Genomic DNA, 12,727 nt, shown 5'->3' on the forward strand with positions numbered 1-12,727 from the left:
CAACCCTACAACACCTCTCAACTAAGCCTTGGACTGCTCGACCTTGCTATTCTGATAAGTGCAAAAGGGGTGTAGTTGGCGCTATGTTTTTGGCTTAAACTTTACGTAACCTCATGAAACCAGCTGCAGAAGGCTCCAATGGTTACACTCTGAACTCAATAACCTCGGTCTGCCCTGGTCTCCTGAAAACGTTCCCACATTCCATACACTCATTTTCCTAACTTGCAAAGCGAGGATTACACAAACACTAGGTTTTAAATATTTAGCTAAATTTTATTATAAATAATCATTTGTTATAAATTAAAGTACAAATATATCCGCAGCAGACATGTTAACTTAAAATACAAACAGTAACAGGAAAAACCTTTACAAGTACAGATAGTAGCAGCAGGAATGGAGACCAACAATGTCCATGTGAACATGCCGAAGGTCCAGTGAGAGACAGCTCACCATCATAAGAGCACGACTTCAAAAGAAAAGGAAAGTAATGTAGTGCTTGATGGATTAAACAGGTTATTTGATAGTGCAGGGAAAATGTCCATAACTTCCGGTCAAGAAATTAACATGTCCAGCAACAGATCATGAAAGAGTGCAGCAATATGTACACAAATGCTCCACTGATGCATCAAAAAGTATTGAACTTGCCCATGTAATCTTTACCATGCTTCAATAAAAAAGCATCTCATAAGTAAATAAAGAGATGGTTTTCTATTTCCTTAAAAAGGCGTGTAAAAATGCACCAGGGGAACACAATAATGGAAGTCTACCAAGTAGTTTCCCCTGCACACTAATTAGCATGGCATTGAGCCAGCAACTTCCAAAGCCGCTTGATTTAGAAGAAATATTCACAAAGAAATAAGAGAAAATATAAAAGGTTCACTCATCCCCAACCATGGAAATGCACTCCGGTTTCTTGAAAAATATTGCATGGTTCTATTGCTTCGGCATCTTAAACCTGCAACAGGCAGATTTAGAGATATATAATCTAAAAGTAGTAAGACTGACATAACTGCGGTCTTTTTCCCCCTTGACACAAACTGATGCAGTGTGAAAGCTTTTCTAAAAGGTTCAAGGGGGAAAGACTTAAAATCATTTTTTTTTTAAATGACAGCGGTAAAAGCAACTTGAAAACATTTAGAACATTTACAGTTGGGTATAATAAATTCATCAATCTATTTTGTACATGATTAAAAAAAAGTGTTGCAAAGACTAGCTGTGGGGGGCACGCCTTGGTGCTGGCTCAGTCATCCATTGGCTGAAAAACTTCTCCATGGTGGTCCGTGCCTTCCAGTTGCCCATGTTCACAGTCGGGATAATCTTCTGCGGCCTCAGCCACTGCACAAACCGCTTCATTTCCAGGTAGCTGCTGTGCTCGCTGTAAGGGATCCCTAGAGGGACAAAAATACATTTACAGCCCAAGAAATAAACGGACCCAACTACATAAATGCTTTTTCAGAAGGTACATTCCTTCTGCACTAATCCTCCTTCCACGTTCCCCCAAAATCTTTCGGGAAGATACAAATTTGATTTTTCAGCATTCCAGATTTTACACATGAAGAATGCATTACAATATATATCTATTAAAAGTTCTCCAACATGGCTATTTTGAGGCCATTTTTGCAATTCCCAGGTGGTTAGTGGGTGGGATGACCCCGTCACAGACCAAGTAGTTAATGGGACGCAAGACTGGAGGAGAGGAGGATTTCTTCTCGAATTGTCTTAGTCAAGACAGTCTCCCTCCCGGAAACAATTAATCCATAAGAAGGCATCCAACAACTAATAAGAGAAGACACATTAGTAAAGAGGATTTTTCTTCTCCACAGGCCCCAAGAAGGACTCCGCTTCAGCCAGGGGATTGGGAACAGGAAAAGTGGAACCAGAGGTGGAGAAATAAGAATTGAAAGACAACTGAAGCGTAAATCAGGAAGAAACTGGTCTCTCCCTCTAGGAAGAGGCAAGCCGTAGGAAGAGTTAAGCTTTGCAGTCAAGGGACAACAGCATTCTTGCTTATATTCTCAAAAAAAAAAAAAATACACACACACATTTTCAATTAAAGCAGGGACACGTTTACAAACATTCCCCATAACATACTTTCATACTACTCAAAAAAATGAGCCATAGATGGACGTACAAAAGCAGTGCTCTTTGGATGGGTAGGGGGGAAATCTGTCATCGGAACCTATTCACGCTTTGTCAACGAGACGTACCATACATGGTGATCTTTCCTCGGATGGTGGGCTTTATATCAGCCACGGAATCGCACCTTTCGGAGTATGTCCATCCAGTTGGTTTAAATGCCAACACACGATCATACCGTCCAGAAAACTTGTTCAGGTGGCTCAGCAGTCCCTTAAAGAGTAAACAGTGTCTGAGTTAAAAAAATATTTGATAGACTCAAAGAAAAAATATAAAGTTTACACTTTGGTAGCACCACATGCCATAAGTGGGGTGGGGGTGGTTCGGAGTTGAAAGATGAAGGACAAACAAAAGAGCTTGCAAAAGTAACAAAAGGGTATCAGTTACAGCAATAATGTCAAATAAATCAAAAACTTCTTTGCCAATACTAAACAATGAAGATACAATTTTGAGCACAAAAAAAATTCAATCTTTAAGGCAATTTTCCAAAACATACATCTGATATAACCAATAAAAAAATATATTTGATTAAGAAATAAAAGCAAAAAAATAAAAAATGGCTACCAAATACAGCATACTCCATGCACATCAGAGAGGATAGAGGTTCCAGTTATCACTTCTGACCCCACCATTTTTCCTTCTACTCAATATCAGCCAAAGGGGTTAACTGTAAATGTTTTCCATTATCCCTAGGCTTGTAATGACCTTCTAGTGCAGCATATTTTTCAAAATGCTAAAAAGAATTCACACATCAGAAGGACTGAACATATCAAGCCAAATGACTACAGAACTATGCTGTTAGTCAGGTGCATTAGGTTTTGTAGTGACAAGAGGCAGTGGAGTCAGTATTGATAACGTCACATTTAAAGGTTCCAACTTGTGGATGGCGACACATTTGTTCCCTTTAGATGGGTACACTACTGAAGCAAAAAAAGTTTGGTTGTGATATTTTAAGTGCCCTTCTTCAGGACTACAAAATTAGCACACCAGCGCCAAAAATATTCTTTAAAGTGTAAGTATTTTGATGGTTCTGCACAAAAACTGCTTAAAATAACGTCCCTTTACAAATTGCTTCAAACAGCTAGTGCAAGAACAACTACCATTAGATGCTCAGCACTCTTGGGATATATTTGAAACAGTCACTTTACCACCTGGCAGTTTAGATTTGGAAAAAACTTGTTTGTTAGTGTTGCTTGTGGTCAGGGCCGGCTTTAGCGCTGGGGCGCTCAGTGAGACTATTTTGTTGGTGCCCCCCCCCACCGCCCATGACCACCTCCACCACCACGGATTCATTCACTATCGCCCTTTAACAGTGCCACTTAAGCCTCCATAACCACGCTCTCTCAGATGCATTTTATTAGTTTTGTAGCCCCACGCATCAGTGTAGGGTGTCTCAGCACACGCAGTGAAAATAAATCATAGGCATGTAAATCAGTATATAGGAAATGTTACGCAAGACAGCGGACTACAAAGGGTAGGAGTCACATGTCATCCATACTGGTAGACAGTATAGTTTATTAGTGCTTGGTCTGGAGAAGCAAAAACTCAGAATTTAGAACGCAACATCATGGTTAGGGGTTCTCTTTAATAAATCAGAATATATTTCTATGCAAATGAACCTTTTTTCAAATATTACGACAATGAAAGACTGGGGGGCAGGGTAGGGATAACGCTCTAATCGGTAACTCTTAGTTTGCAAGCAGAGGTTTGATGACTGTTTATAACTGCAAGTAACAAAAGGATCTCTCAGACAAAAGCAGTAACCCACTGGCCTATTCTATGCACTTTGTGATCTGCACAGTACACACTCTGCAGAAGGCACATTAACCCTCTGTGCTACCTTACCGGAAGTCAAAACTTCCAGACAAACCTGTGACCTCGCTCTAGGAAGAACATTATTCACCAGGGTCATCTTAGCATTTTTATTGTTGCCTGAAAATTGCTAGAGGCCAGGAACGCAACAGCAGGTGCTTTTCAAATCATAATATACTTGCAAACACGGCACCCCAACCCAGTGCGGTCACACCAGCTTAACAGACAGCCCTGCTTTTGGTTAATTTAATAAAGAAAAAAACCTGCCTTTGATTGGTTCATTACTGTTTGCACCCTATACAACACTTCATTCTCATAAAAAGGCAGGCATTATGCGGAGAGGCGTCGACAAATTAACAGCAATGTATTTCTGCGAAATTTAAGTGCTAAATTCACAGAAATATTTTGATATAAGCTCAGCTGTTGCAGCCACGAGACGTTTCTATTACAAGGTGCAAGAGCACAGAAAAAAAATCGTGAAACAAGAGACTAACATGCATGTGTAGTGGATGCTATGCCAGAAGGGCATTCATTCCTCTCTACCCTTCTCAATAGGGACAATGTCCATCCAAAAAGAAAACTCAGCACAGTCTCAGGGTTACAATCTCAGATTCCTTCACTAATCACAGGAACTTTGTCAAATCCCCTGAATCAGGATGCTTCATACTAGATTGCTAAATTAAGACCCTATAGCCTCCCTGGTTCGATGCTTGGAATAGCACCTCTCCTTCCTCGCGCTCATATGTGCTAGCCTTCACAGTCTAGGCTCATCAATAAACCATTCCAGCTCCTCCAGCAAAGTTATTAGGATTCCATTTGCTGGAAGCCCAGCTTTACCCTATTCAGTTAGTACAATCCACTTTGTTATTTAGTGGTATTGTTTTTAGGTTTTCAGCTTTCGCCGTCTCACCAGTCTGTCGCATGTTTGCAGAAAACAAAAAAACAATCAAAATACATACAAAGTATGGAAGTGGTGTGGTGGGCAGAGCAGCTGACTACAGAGTAGGACTCCCTGTTCAATCCACAGCGGCAGCTCAGCACTATGCAACCTTTAGGGGGATCTGTTCACGCTTTACAAATATTTATTATTATTAAAGCCATGTAGTCCTCTCCATTCACTGGAACTATCAACGGTCATTCACATTTAGCTTGCACCCACCAGGGCATTCAGCTTGAGCAATGGGTGCAGCTCCCTTCAGCCACTTCCAGTCTTCACTGTGAATTACGACATCTAGCTTGTGCATAAATGCACACAACGCCAACAAAGGGCGACTATCGCTCTCTGCTTTTATTTCATGTTTTTTTCATGTATTTTTGTGCATAATTATTTTTTGATTTATTTGGGGAAACATGCACACCACTTTTAGACAGGAGCACCTTTACTGTTTTGCTTTTAAAGTGTATTTGATTTGCAAAAAAACTGAAAAACAAAAGTAGACTTGCCCAGACTAGACCGATTGGCCTTGGTAATCTGCTTTGCAAGTTGGGAACAGGAAAAGGATGTAAATTCGAAACTTTATCCTCAAGCCTGCTCACATTATATGTATCCTTCCAACATCCAGGACTTACTCGGATTATCAACAAATGCTAGAAGATTGAGAAGGGTAAAATGGGGAGAAGGCACATTAACATAGTGAGCCGTGAAGGCATTTAACCTGTACAAAAAAAAAATGAAGGGGTCTCCCCCTTCCTCTCGGGAATTGCCACCAGAAGTAATGTTTGGAAGCCTGGGGACAAACAGCAGACGATTGGGTACCGGAAGCATCTCTTATCCTGCACTAAAGGTTGAGGCTCTATTCTTGGCAAGTAAGTAATCGATTGATGCTTCAATCACCCTCTGAATTTCCATTCGTTGAAAGGAATAACGGAGAAAGCGTCTTTTCAAAGAGACCTGATTAAGTGAAAATGAGTGAACAGGTGCGGGAGAGATAACAAAAAGCTGCTCAGGCGGTCAACAGGTTCCAGGAATCACAGACAAGAAAAGTAACGAGGTGCTAATAGGGTTTCCATCGAAAATGTAAAAGGGCCCGCTGATCATCAGCTAACCAGAAATCTTTAATCCATACAACACATTTGTCCCCTTACATTAACCATGTACTCGCTGTGTTGCTATTTATTGATGAATGTACAGCCCCAGGTGCTAAGAAGTCCCCGTAAGGTGAGATGTGAGTGCTATGTAGAGCAAAGTGAAAATATCCAGCTTGGTGAACCAAAGGAATGAGGACAAATGTATGATCAGGAACTAACTACCATGTGCATGCTGCTTTCACTACACTGAGGCCAAAAGGACACCTCTACAGCACCACAAACCATCTGTGGCACAACCTTTACTACCACAAATTAATGTAGCTGTGGACCTACTAACAGCAAGAAAGCTCTGCAATCTAGAGAGTTCAGTCACATACAAGTGTGAATGAAGTCTGTACAGCCAGTCCCTCTAAACCATTTAAATCAACCTTTTGCATGAAGTCTTCTTTAACTAGTTTACAGTCTCGTCTAGGTAAGAGTGTCAGGCAAAGGGAGGAAGAACACGAGGACATTGGAAGCAACAGGCAATGATGGTTATTAGCACAGTGGACTCCAACAGAGGAGAAAAAAAAAGTGCGACAGTACTGTACTCTAAAGTACAGATTAAATGAGGCACAAAAATACTGCTGCTTTGGAATGCAGTTTCAAGGTGCATAGATACTTCACCAAGTCTTACCTTACAATTAACCTGCATCATCGGAAGAACATGAAGACTGGTGCTGTTCCAGTCTGTAGTGATTTGGGATGCAATGTCTTTCGACTCCAAGCACTGCATCGTTTTGTACTTGTCTTGGGACATGCACACCTTACAGCCCAAAACATCGGCAACAGCTACAACCCAAAAAAATATAAATTAGTTAAGCTACATTCGACCGATACAGCTAAACATGAATATAATACATAGACTCTAATAAAGGGGAAAATCTTTGCGTTTGGCACATTTTCAAGTCCAACATTAAGCGTACTTTCAGAATTCATAGTGCAAGCACCAACAAGCGACCACAACAGCCTGAATAGAGATCTTGCATAAAGTTCCAGCACCAGGAGTACCTTGACGCTTGGCAGAATGGCCTTTCACATTCACAGCTTAAAATCTGCATTTATCGCAAGAAGTTTGTGAATTCTGTTCTTCAGAGATCTCCTCTGCCACGCTACAAACATTTCAGAGACATAAAAAACGGAACAATTCAGAGTAAGTACCCAGAAAGACTTTCTCTTTTCCAACGGAATAGGTGCCACAAACAACCAGCGTTCGAGGATTCTGGGTAACCATTTCAAAGGCAGTGGTAACAGCAAACTGGATCGCTTCTTGCTGGGGCGGGAAGGTGTATTCCGGACTGCAATACCTGTCAGGCAGAACAAGCACAAACCTCTGTAAGAAGGCAGCAAACCTCAACACTGCAAGGCTCTGGTCATAGTGAGTGTGGTTGACACACATGGGCATCGCCGACCTCAGCCAAGAGCATTACATTGAACGGCAAACAGATTCAAGGTTAGCTGCAAATAGTTACAAAATGCAGACAAATGAATAGCTACAAAACAGTATTTGACCTTTCAACAGGTTTACACAAGTCATTAACTGACATACCGCGTGCCTGAGAAATATTCTCTATAGCAATATATCTGAATGTACACAATCTGTCCACTTGAGTACTGAAGTAAAACAGGAAAACCAAAATAGAAGGCGAACAAGGTTCTCTCATCAATGGATCAAGTGGTACATTTCAACTTCACAAAAATAAAACTGGATGAGCAGCCAAAAGAGGAAGCAAGTCTTGTTTTGGAACTGTGAAATACTAGTCTGGGGTATGGAGGGTGACTTGAAGACAGTGTGGCATGTGAGCAGACAACTTTGGCCAATGGAGGAGAATGGTACGGTAATTTATAGGGGAGAGGGACAACACCACAAAGTATCCTTGTGACCAGGTTAGATTGCACAGTTTTGGAGCAGGTTTGGTAATAAGGAGCCAGAACAGATTTGCTGTTCACATGCAAGCTATTTTACTTCCCAATTTATCAAAAAAGAAACAATGTAGGCAATTTTTGAAAATCTTAGCCGGTGAACAGTTGCCTAGCAATGATGGTATTAAGTTTTAATCAGTCCTGGCACCCAACATACCTTGAATAAACGCACATTGTCCCTGTTCAGAATGAAAAGAAACACATTCTATAAAACAGAAATCCTGCCGACCTTTCCTCTGCACAATGCACTTTATAGAAAGATTTAGAAATCTAATTTCCAAACTGACTGCAAGATCCTATTAGTTAAATAAGAAAACAAAATTACTGGTTTTAAACAATTTGTACCCGCGTTCGACCAGCGTAAGCATTCGTGCCAAAAAAACACGCCATCACTATGGACCTAACTGCCCCGTTCTCGTCTCAAGGTGACAGGAAATGTTCTAGCATGGAAATAATTTCAGAAACGTGATATAAACCCACGAAAAAAAAAAAAAGTTTAGGGGCTCGAAAAATGACCAAGTTAAACACTCGAGAATCATTGCTTTCGAAATCCAGCGGAATGTTTAAAAGATATTTAAGATGCTGTTGTGGGTCACTGTGTAGGAGCAAGTAAAACTAGAGAATGGGCAACCTATTCCATAAGCTCGTTGTCCCAAAACGACTTAACAGAAATCACGAACTCAAAACAAACTCTCTCCATAGTGCCCTCACACACATTCTGTAAGGTAACAAGGACGACACACATCTTATTTTCAAGGGGAGCAGTCATGTCTGTATCCAATGCTATAAAGCCATGGGTTTGTAATGCTCTCTACTCCACAGCAGTCACCTGCTGATGCAGGTACTTGCTGATGGAATGAATACAACAAAGGCAAGGCTGAGCTTCATAGAAAAAATAACCAAGAGTTCAGTCTTTCTAAAACTGGGAGATCAACCACTTATCTGGTGGAGACCAAGAATTTCAAAAGGTAGTGTGCTGCGGTAGAAGATAAGACAGTCAGTCATCACACAACTTTATATTCTGGATCTACAGCGAAGAAAGAGGAGGACCCTATGGCTCACTTGGGCTTATATCCATTCAACTTATTAAACTGGTAAAGGGGTTCTTTAAGTTGGAAGCAGTTCTTAAAGTTGGAATTAGTCAGCCATTATTAGCTGTTGTTTAAAGTGTTGCACGACAGATATGTCGGTGTATCCTCAAAGCTGCAACCTCCAGAGTCTGCACCTTACAGAGAGGCACCCAACAGAGCCGCATGCTCTCATATTCAAATCAGGAGACAATAGCCACAGCGGTCATATGAAATGTGTTACTAACCTGTAACTGCAGTTATCCAGTATTGGTATCTTTCATAGATTCACATGCCTGAATCATTCCCCATCGTCGGAATGGGAGTCCCCGGTACATAAATAAAGTAATGTCCCATAGACATATAGATAAATAGGCCTAAAGGCCTCACATTAGTAACTTATCCCTGTCCATTTGTAGAAAGGACCCAACTCTAGAAAAGAGCCAATCAGCTGTCACCTCCCTCTAGAACCCCCCTAGAAGGAGCCTCAGTCCCTCAGATTTTCGTATGCACAAAGCTAAGCAGGCATATTACTGAGAGAAGGTGGTGAGCCCTTCCAGGGTAGGCGGGAGGGTTGCATGCGAATCTATGAAAGACACCAATACTGGAAAACTGTAGTTACAGGTAAGTAATGCATTTAACCAGTATTAGGGCTGCCTTTCATAGATTCACATGCCTGAATCAGAGTAGCAAGCAATGAACAACGCACATGTCGAATGGCATATGATATACAAGTCATTAGATAAAACCATATCAAACGACTAACAGAAAGATTCATTTGCAATCCAGAAATACCATCAGATCATACAATAGAGAAATGTGCATACATGAGCAGGATGGAGGGATGCAAGAGGGCTCACCTTTACTGAAACAGATGACTAAGTACTGCTTGTCCCACCGCAGCATCCTTCATGAGTTCTGTGTCCAGGCAGTAATGCCTAGTGAAGGTATGTGGCGATTCCCATGTTGCCGCTCTACAAATGTCTTTGTCCGGGACTCCTGCAAAAAGCGCCATGGGCGTAGATATTGCCCTGGTAGAGTGGGCTTGCACCTTAGATTGCAGGGGATGCCCTGCCTGTTCATGACAAAACGAAATAGCTGCAGAAATCCAGCGGGATATACTTTGCTTGGTGAGTGGAAGGCCTCTTCTGGGTCTACTGTAAGCTACAAATAGCTGATGAGACTTCCTGAAGGTTTTTGTCTTTTCAATACAGAACTTAAGGCAGCGCTTAAGATCCAGAGAGTGCAACAACCTTTCCGATGCCGTCGTGGGATTCAGGAAGAAAGACCGTAAGACCGCCGGCTCGTTGAGATGAAAGTCCGACTGGACTTTTGGAATAAACTATGGATTTGCCCGTAAGATTACTCTATCCTGCTTGAATTGCAGGAAGGGCTCCTGTATTCATAAAGCTTGGAGCTCACTCACCTGTCTTGCGGAGGTGAGTGCCAGCAGGAGGACGGTCTTCCAAGAGAGGTATTTCATGTCAGCCCTGTGTACCGGCTCAAAGGGATGCTTCATAAGCTGGTTAAGGACTGTGTTCAGGTGCCAAGAAGGTGACAACATTCTCACAGGGGGAAAGGTCCTGTAAAGTCCTTTTAAAAACTGTTTGACCAATCTGTTAGACCAGGAGGATCTTCTGTAACGGGATATCGCCGCCATATGGACCCTGATGAAAGCATGAGCCAGGCCGGAGTTCGCCAGATGGAGAAGATAAGGCAATATTTGTTCCAGAGAGGAAGAGAAAGGATGTATACCTTGATCTTTACACCAGATGCAAAACCTCTTCCATTTCAAAGAGTATGTTTTGTTGGTGCTATCTGCCCGTGCCAAGATTGCTCTACAGTCTGGCGGGATAATCAAACTTTGAAATTCTCTGAACTCAGGAGCCAAGCGGCTAATTTGAGCGAGGCCAGATTTGGATGCTGGACTTGCTGGTTGCACATCGTGTGAGATGGGAACTTCCTCAAAAGTATCGGCAGTTCCAGGGATAGACGGAGTTCAGTGAACCAATGTTGACGCGGCCAAGTTGGGGCTACCAGAATGAGAGTACAAGGCTCTGCCTTCAGCTTTCTGAGGACCCTGGGAATCATTGGAAACGGTGGAAAGGCGTACACAAAGACGTTGCACCATGCGATCGAAAATGCATTCTGGGGATGCCAACTTGCGAAGTGTGGGCATTTGGTGTTGGACCTTGAGGCGAACCGGTCGATCTGGGGAGTGCCCCATCTGGAGAAAATTTGGTTGGTGATTCCTTGATCCAGTTCCCACTCGTGAGACGTAGTCTCTGTCTGCTTAATGAATCGGCGAGCACATTGTCCATGCCTGGAACATACTCCGCCCGAAGAGAGATATTGTTTCCGATTAGCCAGTTTCAAATTTTCTGCTACTCGAGAGAGTGTCATAGTGCGAATCCCTCCTGGTTTGTTGAGGGAGCGCATAGTCTTAGTGTTGTCTGTACGGACGACCACTAGGGAATTTTTGATGCGAGGAAGAAAGGCTTGCAGGGAAAGGAAGACTGCCCGCAGTTCCAGGAGATTGATATGGAGTCCCTTTTCTAAGGGGGACCACTTCCTGCTTATCTGTAGCTCTTGAAGGAAAGCTCCCCAACCTTCCAAGGAGGCGTCTGTCGTGATGACATGCGGTGTAGCCGGAACTAGGAATGGTAAGCCATGAGAAAGGTTTTGAACATTTATCCACCATTGCAGGGCCTTGACCATCTGAGGAGTTACTTTGATGAGATCGTCGAAAGACCCCTGTGCATTGGACCCATTTTTTTGAGAGTGCCTCCTGGAGGGGGCGCATCGGTAGACGGCAGTGAGGTATCACGAGGATACAGGATGACATCATACCCAGTAGATATTTGAAAAGTCGGACTGTTAAGGTCCTCTTTGAAGCCACACGGATAGCCAGCGTCAAAAGCTTGTTCTTTCTCTTTTGAGAAGTGAAGGCTCTCCTTAGTCATGTGTCGAGGGTTGCACCTAGGAAATTGATGTGCTGAGAAGGTAGAAGGACTGATTTCTCCCGATTGAGCGCGAGTCCAAATGATTGAAAAGTTGCAGACAAGCGTTGGAAGACCTGGACGAGTCTAAGGATGGAGCCTTGATCAGCCAGTTGTCCAGATACGGAAAGACTGGATGATGGTGCTGCCTGAGATATGCAGCTACTGGGGAGAGACACTTTGTGAAGATGCGAAATGCAGACATGAGCCCGAAGGGCAGGAAGCGAAATTGAAAGCGTCTGCCTGCCACTGCAAATCTTAAATATTTTTAGTGATTTCCTGTGAATCAGGATATGGAAGTAAGCTTCCTGAAGGTCCAGGGACATCATGTAATCTTCCAATTCCAGGAGTTGTAAGACCTCCTGGATCGTTACCATGCGAAACGACTGCTTCTTCAGGAATTGGTTGAGGGCCCTAAGGTCCAAAATCGGTCTCCACTTCTTCTCTTTTATCTGAATTAAAAAGAAGCAAGAATAAAATCCCCTTCCCCGTTGAGACGGAGGTACCTTCTCTATTGACCCTTTCTGGAGCATAAGAGAGACTTCTCGGAGAAGCAGCTGTAGATTTTTGTGATTCATTGGGAGGGGAGGAGTTTGGGGCAGAATATGCGTGAATTCCAGAGAATGACCGAATTGAACTAATTTAAGGACCCAACGGTCCGTGGTAATCTTCTTCCAATTTTGTTAAGAAATGGGAAATCCTTCTTCCAATTTTTGATGAGGG

General features: G+C 42.6%; 1 protein-coding gene across 1 annotated transcript in view; it reads right to left on the reverse strand.

The window, feature by feature from the left end:
* Nucleotides 1-252: 252 nt before the first annotated feature.
* The window catches only part of DCLRE1A (DNA cross-link repair 1A), a 139,888-nt gene continuing 127,413 nt past the window's right edge, over nt 253-12,727 (reverse strand). Inside the window, exons 6-9 of the mRNA XM_086922863.1 lie at nt 7,177-7,322; nt 6,653-6,807; nt 2,208-2,349; nt 253-1,388 (exon numbers count right to left, since the gene is read on the reverse strand). Of these exons, the coding sequence (XP_086778989.1) occupies nt 1,210-1,388; nt 2,208-2,349; nt 6,653-6,807; nt 7,177-7,322 (622 nt within the window). The 3' untranslated portion in view covers nt 253-1,209. The remainder of the gene's footprint in view (nt 1,389-2,207; nt 2,350-6,652; nt 6,808-7,176; nt 7,323-12,727) is intronic.

The sequence above is a fragment of the Lissotriton vulgaris genome, chromosome 5 (genome assembly GCF_964263255.1).
Source record: "Lissotriton vulgaris chromosome 5, aLisVul1.2, whole genome shotgun sequence".
In the NCBI taxonomy this organism is placed as follows: domain Eukaryota; kingdom Metazoa; phylum Chordata; class Amphibia; order Caudata; family Salamandridae; genus Lissotriton; species Lissotriton vulgaris.